The sequence below is a fragment of the Ochotona curzoniae genome, unplaced genomic scaffold (assembly GCF_017591425.1).
Source record: "Ochotona curzoniae isolate NIBS_2020 unplaced genomic scaffold, NIBS_Ocur_1.0 contig_1482, whole genome shotgun sequence".
Taxonomy (NCBI): domain Eukaryota; kingdom Metazoa; phylum Chordata; class Mammalia; order Lagomorpha; family Ochotonidae; genus Ochotona; species Ochotona curzoniae.
Genome location: NW_024465100.1, coordinates 6,036,281 through 6,053,399, shown reverse-complemented (window position 1 = coordinate 6,053,399; position 17,119 = coordinate 6,036,281). Strand labels below are relative to the sequence as shown.

Sequence of the window (17,119 nt, the reverse complement as noted above, 5' to 3'; positions counted from 1 at the left end):
AAGACGCTTACCTGGGGCCCCCTTAGTCCTCGCTTGTGGTCCCATTCCGAATGTCCCATGAGCTGTAAAAAAGATGACAACAATGGTAAATTCGGTGACTTTTTTGCATGACAAATATTTGTACACTTTATTAAGAATAACTAGTTTTCTGAATCTGTGTGCTTTTAGTAACATGCTGGACAGTCAGCTACAATTTGAACCATAAGCTGTTTGGAAAGCATTTTACTACTGCCCTGCGACAGAGGGGTCTGCTTAAGAATAGCATTCCTGCCTTCGTCAGGAATATCCCAGAATGCCTGCACGCTGTTTAGTCCCACTTGTATATGATTATTCTTCCCATTTATTAGGAAAATATGCCAAGTAATCCACATGACTTGTTTAATCCATTCACACACATGATATAAACCCAAAGGCTGAAATATTTAAATAATTTTTAACATTCCTTGATAATATCACAAACTTACGAGCATTTTTAAAAATAAACCTATCTAATGTAAAATGTACCTGACCAAGTAAAAAATACAGACTACTCATAGTGAACTGTGGAACATCACCAAGTTACCACCAGAGCTGCCCTGCCCCTCAGCTACATTGCACATAGAGGATGTTTATTTATTTTCAATAAATAAGGAAATAAGAGATGGTATCTGAATGTGATTCCATCCACCTCTTCAGTACACTGATCCATGCCGAGTACAAAGACCATATAATCAACGTCCATGCAGACACAAGAGGGCCCACAATTATACCGATGTGCTTTAGTTTTTCTGTAACAGCTACTTCTTTGATTTCACAACAAACTTCGAAATAGTAAGGACTAAAACCACTCCCTTTGAACGTTAATGAGAAATGCTGATAATTGCATACAGAATGTCATAAACCTTTCCTGCAGCCCATACAAGACTACTGCTTATGAAGATGGACTTCCGGCCCTGGCGCCACAGCCTAGTGCATAAAGTCCTCACTTTGCATTTGCTGGGATCCCACATGGGCACCGGTTCTAGTCCCAGCTGCTCTACTTCCCATACACCTTCCTGCCTGTGACCTGGCAAAGCAGTAAAGTATGATCCAAAACCTTGGTGCACCCAAATTAGCTGCATACCACTGCTGCGTGTGTCCAAAATAATATAAAATGTTACTGAAATCTACATAGTATGTGAAATAAAGCAATTAGCATTGTAACTGATAAATGAGACACTACAATATTCTCTGGTCAATTAAAAAGGCATCAAAGACAATAAACAGGACTTTATTTTCTTTATTTCATGTGAGGAAATCATACAAAAGCTTAACCACTACAATTTTAATTTTAATTAAAGTAATCTGGGGCAAAATGTAGTTTTCATTAATTCAGCAATGCACAGATGGTGTCTATTATTGTACCCGCTGTAATTTTTTTCTGAACACAGAGAAAGCAACAGTGACGGTGCCGAGACTGGGGCCGATGTTAGGGAGGCTTTCAAGTGATCCGGGACCCTGGGCACCTGCTGGGGCTGGAAGAGGAAAATGGGAGCTGGAGAGTGAGGACGATCTCAGGTCATAGGACAGACTGTCCAAACACCGCTACCTGTTTGCATACAATCCGTTATACTGTCATTCAGACTGTGGACCAAAGGCAAAAATCAAAAGAACGTTTTCAGTATTCTGAGAACCCATTCACAATGTGATGTATTGACTCGTTTATTGTTGCCGATGACTCAAAATTAAGTTTCCAGTCACTGGTAATGAAATGTTTTCCAAAGTACTACTACATAGAACTTTCTTGATCCCCACTGTCACGACTATCGATAACAGCCAACAGAAAGAATGTCCAGCCTGGCGCAGTAGCCTAATGGCTAAATCTTCGCCTTGCAACCGCCAGGATCCCAAGTGGGTGCTAGTCTGTGCCCCAGCTGTTCCACTTCCCTTCCAGCTCCCAGCTAGTGGTCTGGGAAAGCAGTAGAGGATGACTCAAAGCCCCCACGTAGAAGACCCAGAAGAAGCTCCTGGCTCCAATCAGTTCAGCTCTGGCTGCTGGGGCCACTTGGGGAGGGAATCAGTGAATGGAAAAGCTTTCTATCTCTCCTCTCAGTAAATCTGTGTTTCCAGTAAAAAAAAAAAATCCTTAAAAAAAAGTCAGTTACTACAAACAGGAAACACGACATACACGCAATGAAATGTCTTTCAGAAGTGGAAAACTGATTCTTACATTTTTATCAAGGAGAAGCAGATAGGATTAATGGTAAGTTGCAGGTGAGGTAAGCAGTGATTTGACATTGTTGCGGGAGTAGACAGAAAATAAGTCACGGACAATGTAAAATAGAAGGGAAACTGATGACTTTTTCTTCCTAACTTTGTTACATGTGAATTAGACTTCCAAAATAAATCAAGAACAGCAAATCGCCTAACAATTCTAGGAAAAAGAAAGTCTATGAAGATATACTGTCTTAGTAAAAGAAATGCTGATGATTTTATGCTTCGTTATTTAAGATGGCTGGGAATACAAAACAGCAGAAGAATCAGACTGCAAAATGATTTTTAAAACCATTGTGTAAGAGGCTAAAATACATTCTAGGAGTCAGCATTGAGTTACAAATTAAGCCAATGAAGTGCTGGTTTGAGTCCCAGCTGCTCTCTAGTTCTGATCCAGGGTTCGGCTAATGCTCCTGGGAAGGCAGCAGAAGATGGCTCTAGCACCTGAACCCCTGACAGTCCTGTGGGAGACAAGGATGGGATTCCTGGAAGATGGCTTCAGCCTGGCCTTGAGCTGGGTATTGTAAGCTTCAGGGAAGTGAATCAGCAGATAGGAGATCTCTGTCTCTCCTCTCTGTCTCACCATGGCCTTCAGATACATGAATATATTCTACTCGATGAAAGTATATGGTTATTTAACACAGGGGGGAAAAAAAAGACTATCATCTCTCTCTGCATCTAAAAAAAAAAAAAATCCCTCTTGGCTACTGGACTGTGATTATCCCTCTGAGTAATGACATTTTCACAAGCATCTTACCAGAAGATCTGGGGATACAGAGGTCACCAAGGTTAGGCCTACACATGGCAAACAAAATCTTTCCACTGATGAGAGACTTCTATTTAAAAAGGGACTACTGCCTCCTTTCTCAGCTCCCATCCACCAAGACTCACAGACATACAAAGAGTTCCCCCTTCTGGTATTCCGCCCCCAGCAAACAAATGTCACTTCCTTGACAAGACTCAGAATATGTTATAGACAACATTTTGAAAATCCAAGCTTCTTGACGCTGTCATTTTCACCCTTTTGGAATAAATTCTTCCCTCTTCCAGTTTTAATAATAAGTTTCTACATCTCAGTCTTCAGCTAAGATTATGCTGCAGAGGACTGAGTTCCAAGGAAAACAGAACTGCTGCCAAGGGCAGAATTTAAAAAGTTCACAGGAGAAGCACCGGAGAAGCCAGCCTGGAAACAGGAGTTTCATCCAAGAAGAGATTATTTTTAATAATAGCGTGAGAAATGAGGAGAACTGAAAGGACTGTTCTGTAGGGACATGGTTTTCCTTTAATATTTATAGACATTCCCTGTGATATTTTCTCCTGTTTGCATTCTTCTCTGAAAATTAGGGGAGGGCCTTTGGTATAGTGCTTAAGAAAATGCTGCTCTGGACGCCCACAGAGAAGTGTGTGAGTCTGAATTCTGGATGTGCTCCTCATTCCAGCTTCCTGGGACACAGCAGGTGCCAGGTCACTCAAGTAGCTGGGACTCCCAGCTCACTCCCAGAGGACATCTGCATGGGATTCCCAGCTCCTGTCTTCAGCCTGGCCTGTTCCTATGTGTAAGGCACACTTTGAGAGTGAATCAGTGCGTGGGAGAGCTCTTTCTGACTCTGCCTTTAAGACTGGTAATAAATAATGATTATAAATAAGAACCCTTTTAGGGAATTCTTGGGAGAAAAGAAAATCACCCACAGCAATTGATGAAGGAATGAGAAGTGCACTAACCATGACCAGTGGCCAATAAAAAGGGATTCTTTGTACATACTTCAGGGAGGTAAAAAGATTTGATACATGAATAAAAAGGTGAAGACAGGAACAGAAACAATTTGCATCTTTACATCACTCTCAAGAAATTACATTTTATTTACTGAATATAAAAACTACACATATAAGGATACAAAAGTCACAATTATTTGTTCATTTATTAAGTAGGTACATGTTTACGTATTTCATGCCAGGAACTGTTCTGTGCGCAACTCAGTCGAACAAGAGTCATCTCTGTTCCCCTGGCTCATCACAGGGAAGTAACATAGGAGAGAAATACATGAACATAAAACATACAGCGACGATAACACTAAAAAGCAGCTGACGGTACCACAATAGGCCCGAGAATGAGTGCTTGTGGCTGTAGGGCCTGGGAGCACAGCTAAGCTTATAATAGGAGATATAATAACAAAACGTTTTTATCAGGTAACAGTATGAAGAGATCCATACCCACCTAGCCTTTCTGCGCAAGACCTCTTGAACCAGAATGAGAATGGGTCAGTGAAGCAGCAACAAATTATTTCAAGCTACACCTTAAAAAGTGGCAAAGTATGTACAATCACTTTCACGTGTCAATACAAAATTAGTCCAGAAGTTAATTCGCTCTATAATCAAAAATCACAAGGAATATTCTCTAGAGAAATAAAATTCATCAGGGGTTCTCCTTTCTCTGAATTCCTATGTCTGTTCAATGTGAGACTTGAGCAGAACTTCAGCCACAATCCACCAAGGCAATTGTAGGTTAGCACCAACATGCAGCACAATTTGACTGGACCTGTGCATATGTGTTTCATTTTCCAAGAGTCATAAAACACCAACGGGCAGGGGGCGGGTGATGGGTTTTAACTACACATTTCATGGAACAGGCACGGAGCTTTCAATTTGATAAGCAGATTTAAAGCTCTGCAATTTGCCAAGTTGCTTTAGATTCTTCCTTGGCTTGTGCTTTCCTGCAAGCTCTTAGATGCTGAACATGTCCCGAGAATCCCACAGGAGAGAATGGACCTGGACGGCTTGCTGCATACAGATTCTACCAAAAGGCAGAGCCTTGCAGGGACAAGATCTGCAACAGGGCTTAGGCGAGAGCAGTCCTAGCACGGAATCACGCCCTTAGCCCGTCTTTCGCAATGGATGGAGTAAGAAAGAATGCCAAGACTATTGTTTTCTTGGGGGAAGGCATAATGGGTGTCTTGATGGGTCTGAGGCTGAGGTCAAAAAGAGTGAGAGAATCCTAGAAGATCCCAAGGCAGCGTTCATCAGCCGTCTGGGGTTGTGAAGTGGGATTCAGCATCCAGGGAGACCTAATACAGATGGTGCTGGACATCACTTATCTTCCTATATGACTGAATTTAGACCTGGTAGACCACAGCAGCTATCCTAATGTAAACCAGATAGAATTACGGGGCTGAAAGTCATGAACAGCCCCCCATGTTCATCACAACAACTCCCCCGCAGACCAATCCCACCCTGCCTAGTTTCATCAAATGAGGTCAGACTCATTCAAGATTCTGTGTGAAGGAAGAGTACCTGACTGCACTCGACAAAAAGCCCACAGTACAAAAATCAAGAGACAATTTCTGTTCCAGGGAGCAGCATTTTCTATATATTATTTTTCCTTTTATTTATATGTTTGAAAGGCAGAGTAACGGAGAGGGAACAGTCTCTGGGTACTACAAATTAATGAGAAATTAAAATGTAGGCTTTGGAATGACATCAAAGGTGTAAGTGCATAGCAAATTACACATATGTTAAGACAGAATTATTTACTAGCACATCAACTTAGCACTATTTATTCCTACATTCGCCCACTCCTTCCTATATTCTCTGAATAAACAGCATTAGGCATGTGCTCGTGTGTGTGGACGCATCTAGCTCCATGCTATAGAGGCAGCACAAGTGTTTGTATAGTAAGTCTAACAGCTTAACAAGAACTTGAGGTACCTTCTGAATCATTAGCACTGCAGCATAGTAGGTAAGCATGTGAGCTCTGTAAGCAAAAGTTGACTAGTTTACATATACTTCTAGCATGTTCAATGTCACTAAACAGATGGCCTTGAATAAATTAATGCCTTTGTGCCCTACTTCCAACGTGTGTAGAATTTACTTACTCATAGCATCTAACTTATATGCCTTTCTCAGATGCTAAATGAGTAATTAAATAAAAATGACTTCATAATCAAGATTCATGATCAAGAGTCACTAAATGTTAGCTGTTTACATTTTACCACTATTTATAATTATATACGGGGCCATGTGATAGCCTAGTGGATAAATCCTTATCTTGCATACACTGGGAGTCCACAAGGGCATTGGTTTGTATCCCAGCTGCTTTATTTCCCATCCAGCTCCCTGCCTGTCGCCTGGGAAAGCAGTAGAGGATGGGCTCAGCTCCAGCCTATGGAGCTAGTCGGGTAGTGAATCAATGGATGGAAGATCTTTCTCTCTGTATCTGCTCCTCTCTCTATATCTGCCTTTCCAATGAATATAATAATAATAAATCTTTAAAAATTATATATCACTTAGGCATAACTGCATTTTTTATTGAGAATAGTTCAAAATATGCATTAATGCACTGCTGCTTTATGCTAATCCAGAATGAGAAAAACCCATTCCTTGACAAAACCAACACACAATTTACTTATACTTAATTACATTTATAATTAAAACTTCATGCATCATTACTTGGAGTAACATGCAACATATGTGCATGACCATAGAGTGTACTGAATCAGATGGTTTTCGGCCTAACAGTGAGTAAGTCCAAATTTTAACATTGCTGAGATCCTTGGTCAGAGGCCCAGGATGGCTTCAACTTCCTTGCTCATCTATGCTAAGAAAAGGCTCAAACAATGGACACAAAACTACCAACTGGAGCAAATGCTATGACTAAGTCTATTCAATGTGGCAAAGATGTGTATCATCAAATATATAAACTGAAATTGTTTCAAAACACAATCAAATTTCCAACAAAAATGACAGGTCTAAAAAAAACAACCAACTAACCAACTAGAAAGAAACAAACAGGAACCAAACTGCAACCTAATGGTTCTAAAACCACAATTAAAAGCCCTAACTTCTATGTAGACAAAACAAAACAGCTTTCTTGTGAAATACTACACAAAGCATTCTTGTGAAATACTACACAAAGCATTATGGTTTCAATTTATTAACTGTATGAACTCTACTTCAGGTGAAACCACACCTTTAACCTGCACTGAATGTGGCCATAAATCTGTATTTTACAGTTTGTTAAACTGCTTCTTGCATTATTTCTGCCATCTTTGGTAATTCAGTAGGAAGCAGTGAAGAAAAATAAAGCCTTTACTTATGATTTCTAGCTCGTCATAGGTTGTTTTTCAACTGGATCATGCTACTATTTCTCTATATTCCCTTTACATTTATATTCTGTTTATGTAATGACTTATCAAAGGACTCATTCAATGCTATTTGCTCCAGAAAATTAGTAAAAGTCAGACAAAATCATTCTGGCAATTTCATGAGAGTAATCTATGAAACTGATCTCTTTTCTTAAGGAAAAAAAAATTGAAAATCTTAGGGAAAATAATTAAATCCAGGCACAGCCTTACTTGTGGTAAGAAATGTTTGAGCCCTTTTACTTGGGTAGCTTCTTCATTTTTATATCAAATATTCTGACATTCCGCATTAGTAAATATAATTTGTTAAGTCCTAGCATTATCACTGACAATGTATGTGTCAGAAAATGGAAAAACTACTTTGCTCTCCAAATAGGTAACACTTATTGACATATATAATCATACATAAAACAGCTTTTTAAACCTTCATATGAAATGAAATTACATGAAGCCAAAAAATTTCCTACTTAAGCTCTCATTTTAAGATATGATATTTCTTAAAAATCTATAATCAATGATTTCTTCAGTTAAGTCTCAATATGATTTTGAATTCATTTTTCTCTTTGTTTTTAACTTTTAATTTCAAAATTGCTTTGAGTCTTATAATTGATAAAAAGATACTGTGTTCATTCTATGCACTTTAAAAGGGTGAATTATATTTTTCTAAAAATACTCATTGCAAAAATTTCAGTCTTATTTCTTTCAATGTGCTGACAAGATTTTCCTCAGTGCAAGAAAGACTCCAGCAGAAAGAGAAACTTTCAAATATTTTCCACACTGCTCTTTCCTGTGCAGTTTTACTTTGAGAGTTTGTTACGAACAGGACAGAACAACACTGAGCATCCCCAAAAAGTTCACGGAAAAGCTAATTTTAGTGTGCAATAATTTTGAAATTCATGTTTTTCACATTTACCCTTTTGATGAATTTGGGGAAAAAAATGATCCTTTGTTCAGTTCCATCACTTACAAAATGGGAATCATAACAGATAACGTATTTCACAGTTATTATGAAGCTCAGAAGAGGTGATCAATGAAGGAGTGATCAATGGTTTTCATTTGTTTTCTAATTAAATTTGAGCTCACTGCAATAACTCAAGGCATGGATGCAACTCTTGCCCAGAGTGAAATCTTCATTTCTTAGTATTGCTGGCCATTTTTTATCCTGCATGTTTCATTTTAAATAGTACTTCCTCAGAGACATCTTTCAAGATTGACAAACTGTCCATCATCTATCCACCCAGCCAGCCATCCATCCATCCACCTACTCACTTATCCATCCATTCAACCACCTGTCTATTCGTTCATTCATCCAACACTAAGAAACTTTAAAAAAAAATTATCACCATTTTATTATAAAAAGCATTAACTGTGGAAAGTCTTTGAAAAATTCATGCAAAATTTGTATTACAAAAAGTGCACACTGATTTTTTTAAATTGCAAAGAATGTATCTTTTATTTATTTTTCACACTTTTTACACACCTAGATGCATACAGTACTATGACTACAGATAAAACCACTTCACATATTAGAGTAAAAAATAAAAAGGTGTCTAATCTGGTACCATAGCAGGGGAAGGAGGGCAGAACAAATTGATCAAATATTCAAATCAAGTGTTGGCAGCAAGTTTATGGGCCAATGGAGACTCTAAGTTTGACTTTGTCAGCTAATGGGCCTCAGAAGCATTTCCTCCTCCTTGAAGTGGCAAGATTGACAGCCTTTCAGAACTATCGAAACCACCTAAGCAGAACTCTCAGAGCATGCTCCACACTGGGGACCCTGGGATGACATCGGATGGCTGTTCCCTACCCCCAGTTACTGAGGTGGTTGGGAGCCTGGGTGCATCTTATTCCCTTTTCTCCTCTCTCTTCCCCCGCAAAAAAATAAGAAAAAAGAAAATGTGGAAACAATGTTCCTAACCTACTTTCCCCACACCCTCGACCCTTCCCAACCTAAACAAGTGAGTAAACATCATCAAAACTAAATTTTAAAACAAACAAAAACCGCATGGGCACTGTGGCACATCAGGTCAGGATGCTATCTGGGACAAGCAAGTCCCCAGCAAAGCCTTGGCGACTCTGACTCATTGTCCAGCTTCCTACTCATGCACCTGCTAGGCAGTAGATAATGATACAAGTGTTTGGTTCCCCTGCCATCCACATGGGAAACCTTTGTGGAGCTCCCGACTCCTAGCTTCAGCCAAGCACAATTCTGGCTGTAACAGACTTCTGGTAGATGGACCAGAAAACGGAAGAATATCTCTCTGCCACTCTGCGCTGCTGAAAACAAAAATTTTAAAGAAAATGTTTCTAAATATGTTACAGAATATAATATTTATTCGTAGTTGTTTTAGTGAGACAAATAAGAAACAAACTTTAGAAATGCTGAGCTGGAATGTGGCTATTTGTCATGCAGAATGCCAGAGGTCTTTAAATTTTGTAACCTCAGAAACATACAGCATTTGTGAAAAACAGCCTGCATTAGAAACTGAACTCATTTGCTGTGCAGCATCTTGTGCACCAGGTACAACTTTGAAAACAATGAAATTAAGAATTTTGTTATTCAGGGGGCAGATGTTGGACCTTGTGGTTAAGACATCTCACATCAGAGTGCCTGGGTTCCTCTCTGAGCTCTGTGTCCTGACTCCAGCTCCCTAGGCAGTGGCAATGCCCCAGTACCTGGCCCAGAACTGTCAACACTATGGGAAACTTCATCTGATTTCCCTCTCCCTGGCTTCAACACCAGACCACTGGGACCATCACAGGCTTCTGGGAAATGAACCAGCGGATGAAGTTGTTTATGTCTCATTCACTTTGTTGCTGCCTCTCACATTCCATGTTTTTTTCTTTTCTTAAAGAATTATGTTGTTCACAATTTATTGCCTTAAATGAAGAGAGGATAATTGCTACACAAAAACAAGTACTGTTAAATGCATCATGAAAATGAACGTTAACCTTAAAATCTAGCCTTTGAAATAATTTGATTCCTGTTTATAAAACAGAGTGGGAATGGAGGAAATATTCTGAAATCAATCTGATGTTAAAATGTCTTGTATCCAGAATACAGAAGTCCTGTGACCCAATGATAAAAATTATCCAGTTAAAAAGTAGAAACAATTATAAGCAGACATTTGCCCAAGAAAGTATGTGAACAGACAGCCAAACAAGCAGATGAAGAGACGTTCAAAATAATTAGCTCCTGGGGACTTGGAAATGAATACCACAAAGAGACAGCACTTTGCACTAAGCAGGACAGCAGTAACAATTCTTTTTTCTAAAGATTGGTTAATCAATTAACTTGAAAACAGAGCAACAGAGACAAACAGTGAGGGAGTGGGCATCCACCCACTGACTCAGTACCCAAATAACTGTAATGGTTAAAAGTTGAATCAACCAAAACCAACAGCCAGGAACATCATCCTAGTCTTCTTCATTGGTGACAGGGGTCCACGCACTCAGGTCGACTTCTGCTGCTGTCTCAAGTACATTAGCAGGAAGCTGGATTGGAGACACAGTGAGCAGGTGCTCCAATTGAGAATGGACCACTAGTCACACCTCAATCTGCTGTGCAAAAATACGGACTCCATAAAGCAAAGAAATCCTAGCTTTAAATGTAAAGAAAGAATCATATTGACAACATTGGCCAGCTAGTGCCAAACAGTGGGTGTTGCAAAATCAATTCACACATGCACACGTATAACACATACACATGTGCAGGCATATGCAGGGGGCACAGAGAAGTGTCCTATGCTGCTTCTATTCTCAAAGTCTCAGCCCACAGCCTACTTCCTGACAGAGCCTTCCCAGAACACAGGGCCTCTATGCTGTATTTCCGGCTGTGCTATGGGGTAGGACATAATTGATCTCCGTTACTTTATTAAGTGGACTACATTATTCTGTCTGTACCAGACTATCCTTCATTGTTAGGGTTAATATGTGTTTTACTACGAAACAATTTTGTAAGCACAGGATTATTCCTTCCCGTTTTGCTCTGCCCCATTATTCTCCAAATTATCTCAGTAGTATGTACCTGTACTCTACAATAAAAGTAGGACTCCCACTGAAACATGTAAGCATATCTGTACAGTATGATACTAGATGTTCTAGCTTTGCCAACACCTACCTCATGATGATACACTTAAGCAGCAGAAAGTTATTCTTGAAACTGTTACTAAGAGATTATATTACAACAGTATTTTTACACACACACACACACACACACACACGGAGGAAACAGGAGACAGAGAAATATTGACAAAGATCATCACAAATGGGAAGCCTGAATCTTCATCATTGGAAATTACAAAGGCAGAGTCACTTTGGAAATGATTTGGCAGTCTCAAATGATAACAACGCAGTCATCATATGATTCAGAAATTTCATACCTAAGTAGGTATTCAAACTAAAAACATAACCCACAAGATCTTCAACATGATTGTCAATAGCAACATTATTTCTAATATCCTAAAAGTAGAAATCTAAGAACTTCATTAACTACTCAGCTGATAAATACAAAACATCCACACAAAATATTATTAAACAAAACGAAATGCAACAATACATGCAACATGGAAAAACCTACAAAAAAACAACATAAAGTAAAATATGTCAACCACGCAAGACCACAAGTAGTTGATTTTTTTTAGAGATACGTACAGTATGTAGACCTATCTATAAAGAAAACAGATTCACTGCTGTCTGGAGCAGGAGGTGGTGGGGACAGGTAGGACTGGTTGGTGACACTGGTGGGTACAGGGCTTTCACTTGAGGTGATGGAAACACATCGACGTTAGTAATCAATATAATAATTTATTGAGTAACTCTGTAATTATACGAAAAGCCATTACATTGCAGGCTGTAAGTTGCTAACAACCTATGCTTTGTGATTATTTCCGTGACAACGACATGCAAGTTCATGCACAAGCCCTCCACACACACATCAACTTAACAGTGATGGAACACAGTAAGCAAAAACTAACATTCATCATCTCTATGTAAATTTAGGAAGTATTGCTGCAAATGCTACAGAACAGAGAATGATAAATATTTAGCTGTATTAAAGAGCATATACATCCCAGGCGCATCTCAATAAAGGGTGCCGCGTGTGTTCCTGGGGATCTTCTTGCTTGGGAATTTTGATGCAAGCCTTCCACCTCAGGTGCAGCCACAGTGTTGAATACTGTTGGAATTGTCAATTTAAACTGTGGCTCACATAGCAGCGATTTATTTCCTTTTATTTGTAAACAAAGTCCCCGTCCAACATCTATGTGTGAATTTCAGCAAGCATATGGGTATTGAAACTTCATGCTCATAATCTTCAGATAATTCTTCACATAATTTTGACTCGCATGCATATTTCATACAAACCTATGTGCTCATTCATACAAATTAACTGCAGTGGTGATCTAAGCCAATACCATATGTCAAGCCATTGGAGGCTGCCCATAACAAGCAGATGGAATTCAGACCATCTCATTTTCATGGTGCAGGGGCAGGGGGAGGAGAAAGAAAAGCAAATTAAAATGAAATGGAAGCATATGACTCATTTGTTTCTCCTATCAGCAGTTCAGAACATACTAAGGAGCAGACATGAACTATTTTCTACGCATTACTTTTTTGAAATGTTCAAACCTTCTGAAGTGGTATGAGTCCCTTTCATAAAATAAAGGCTCTCTTGCCTATATGGAGTCAAAGGTTCTACAGACAAAAGGTCTACAGGATGGTATGCCTTTAAATTCTGCTCTCATCCTTATCGATTCCTACCCAACAAACATGAAAGAATAAATGCTACTGAATCACAAACATGGAAACCACAAGTTTTTCCCTGAGAAACAGGGTCATCAGAGAAAAATCAATGTAACCATAAGATGGAATATGTCTAGAAAATTATCAGGCATGAGAAAGCATGAAGGGTAGGCTAAAGACAAGACAAACAGAACACTGCACATGAAACTAGATTCAGAATCTACTGTAAAGGCAAGAGAAGACAGCAGAAAATTCAAAGGGAGAACTCAAAGTAACACATTTCTCCATTAACCACCCATTTGAGGGGAAGAAATTAATCCAAGATCCCTCAGAGGACCTCTACGAAACTCAGACACCAAATGATATTTTATTAAAATTCATAATCGTTCCTGACTTACACACACAAAGGTGAGGTCGAGACACAGTGAACTCAGGTACAAACACCTCTCACGTGACACAGCTAGTGCTGCACCATATTCCTGACCTCATCATGTCTTTGCATGAGCTTGAAGACGCATCAGCAGGCATTACAAACCATAGAAAATCGAAGCCTAACAAGTTACAGAATCCAACAAAAGATCAGACATGTTAAATTGAAATGAAAAATCTTAAGCCACTGAAAGCTGAATTACATCCAAACCCCCTTAAAAGATCCGTAAGCCAGAAAACATGTCCAAAATTCTGGAGCAGTTGCCAAGCATTGGGGTTCCCATGTATTTCATTATGCAAATCAGTGGATGGGCTTGTCCCACTCAAGACATGGTAGTGAGAGCATAAATAGTAGTATAAATGAGAAGTAACCACAGGAATTCCACTGCACATCCTTCAAGGATGAAAATCCAGTGGAAACAGTGGGGCGACATGAGTTGTAACATACTGTTAACTCCACAACTGCATTAGGTTTGGCAATTTCCTCAATACAGTATAGGATCCTTCCTAACGTCTTACATACTGTGTCAAGTAAGTTGCCACTAAAAGAAGAAACAAATACACAGAAGCCTTACATTAGCGGGCTTGTTCAAACCACAAGTTTATTCCACATGTCAGTATTGCTAATACTGTGCTGATACTGAATGTTAGCCATTATGCAGTCATACCCAATCATAGTTTTGTCAGTTTCTAACTTAATACATAAAGCACTACCCTAAAACTCTAAATAAGGCCTTGTTAGGATGATCAGATCATTTCCAAAATTAAATTCAAAAAATTTTCAAATGCCTACAGAGCAGACCCACTTACGATTCTGTTTCATAGCAATGTGATAAAGGCCTAGTCTTCAAGGTTATATCCTGTGTCATTGCCCAAGTCCATGTTTGTCTCATGTATCTATCACTTTTCTTACTATAGTTGTTCATACAGTTTTTGGTGGAAATGACTTGAAAAATAATAACTTTATATTCATGGCATAAATTAATGAAAGAACATGAGCTACTTTAAAAGCTCTTTTAAAGCTTCTAGTCTATCTTCTCTATATTGAATTGCTTGGCACCTGCATCTGAAGGTAAAAACTGGGACTTCAGAGCATAAATCTATCCACTTAGCAACCAGAGAAAATAATATCACACTTGGGTATGGCACATAAAATATCACAAAGTTTTTAGTTCATAGTTCCTAAGCACAAATAATTCAAAAAATGGAAACCTAAAAGTGTAATATACATATTAAAAACCATTTAAAAAAATTTATTTTTATTGGAAAGGCAGATTTATAGAGAAAAAGAGAGATGGAAAGATCTTCCATCCACTGTTTCACTCCCTAAATGGACCCAAGAGCCTGAACTGAGCAGATCCGAAGCCCAGATCCAGGAACTTCTACCTGGTCTCTCACAGGAGTGCAGGTTCCCGTGACTTTGTGCCATCCTCCACTGCTTTCCCTCCCAGGCCACAAGCAGGGAATGGGATTGAAAGTGCAGCGGCAGAGACACAAATCAGTGCTCCTATAAAATCCTGGTGCTTGCAAGGGGAGGATTAGCCAATCAAGCAATTGTGCTGGGTCCATCCAAATTTTCTACATAAAGTATTTCTACTGAAAATAGAGTATTCAACTAACTTGAATTATTTTGGAAAGTATATTACTTTTACTTTATTTAAAAAAAAATGCAGTAGGAGTCATTTAAAAACTGTTTAATATCTTGACACAAATCCAGTAAAAAAGGCATTGTTAAAATGTGAACAAAAGTGTATAGTGTAAATGCTTTCTCCTACACAACAAATTTACAGTAGGTTTAATTCTTAATTCTACTTAGGTAAGCTACTGTCAGAACTCCAGGTCATTCCTTTGGGTTTCAGGGTCAAACACATTGGGGGAATACATTACTTGGTTTATCTTGCTGGAACTTTACGATGGAGTAAAATCAAGACTGAATGAAAAGCTGCCTTTTTAGTGCATGCAACGATTCTAAGTTGTGAAACAGATACTAAAACTACATATTTTGTAAGATTAAGATGTTAGGCAACAGAAACAAATGATTTGATATTCTTGTTCAAATTATATAAATACTATTCCATTCTACAACGGTGGAATAAAAAGGCATAATGTCTTCAAATGTACTCCAAATCGAACTATAAGAGCAAATTGGGAAATGTATTCATATAAAGTTATTTGGAGCATAGTGGGCATTGCTTTTCCTGAGGTTAGTAAAACAAGCCATGGAGCAGTTTTATTTTAGGATATCAAAATAAACAGAAAGTGGCCTAATAGGATGAAGCCAAGAGAGGAGAGTTGTGTAGGTCTCAGAAATACGATCCAACGTGGGGAACACTGGTAGCCTCAGCAAACTTGAGGCAATCTAACTCTGGGAACATCTCAAAGGAGTAGACCTCTGGGTTCTCTCTCGGAAGAGGCCATTCTCGGCTGAAACCTGAACGACCCAGCAGATAGCTGACTTACAAGAGTTCAAACATAATCAGAACTTACGTTTCATGGAGGTATTTAAACACATGTCTGCTTTCTGCACAATGAATACAGCGATATTCCCATTAATGGGCATCAATCAAGTCTGCAGTGAATTTGATTGATCTTGCTCCATTTCTTAATTTGTTGAATTTAGTGGGGAAGGTATATTTTTCATTTTATTTTGCTAATTAATTTAGCTAAAAAACAGGGTATGCTTTTTAAATTTGATTTTTCAACAGTACCAACCTATATTATTTACTTATTTATTTGAAAGGCACAGTTATAAAAAGATACAAAGATATACATAGGGTAGAGGAGCAGGAAGAATTTTGCATTCTTCAAATGGCTACAAGGGCCAAGTGCCAGAGGAAGCTAGGAGCTTCCTCCAAGTCTCCCTGATGGGTACAGGGGTCCAAGGACGTGTGCTGTCTTTGCGCCCACATGGGGGAGATGCCAGTGCCACACGGGGTCACTTTATCCATTGAACTACAAGGCTAGCTTCATAACACCAATTATTGATAAGGTATCTTTTACAGGCATTAGCAGATTTATAGACACACACTCAATACTTAAAAATGTATACCTAAAGCTTTTATTTATTCACATATTCTTCTCACAAGGCGTTCACTCTGAGTCTTATTTCTACTGTATCTCATGGTGTGTCCATGAGATACAATATATTTGTAAAGTTTAGCTGATTCTAATTCCTTGTCCACTACTTATTGTGGCAATATTTTGTTCAGTTATTTATTTATTTGAAATTTATTTTTATTGGGAGGTCAGATTTGAGAGAGAGAAGGATGCAGAGAAAGATCTTCCTACCACTGGTTCACTCCCCAAGTGGCTGCAAGAGGGGCCTGAGCCAATGCGGAGCCAAGAGCTTCTTGTGGGTCTTCCACATGGGTGCAGAGTCCCAAGGCTTTGGGCCATCCTCTATTGCTTTCCCAAGCTACAAGAAGGGTGCCAGATGGGAAGGGGAGCAGCTGGGATACAAATCGTGCGATAGTGGTGCACATACGAGATAAGGATTTAATCACTGGATCATCGCACCAGGCCTTGTGGCAATTCTTGTAAACTGTATTTTAAGCATTCACACTAAGCAAAGAAAATGAGAA

The 17,119-nt window shown here is 38.9% G+C and overlaps 1 protein-coding gene across 1 annotated transcript in view; it reads right to left on the bottom strand.

Moving 5' to 3' along the window:
• The window catches only part of PDE3A (phosphodiesterase 3A), a 342,193-nt gene that overhangs the window by 93,176 nt on the left and 231,898 nt on the right, over positions 1–17,119 (bottom strand). Inside the window, exon 2 of the mRNA XM_040968076.1 lies at positions 12–62. Coding sequence (XP_040824010.1) covers positions 12–59 — 48 coding nt within the window. The 5' untranslated portion in view covers positions 60–62. The remainder of the gene's footprint in view (positions 1–11; positions 63–17,119) is intronic.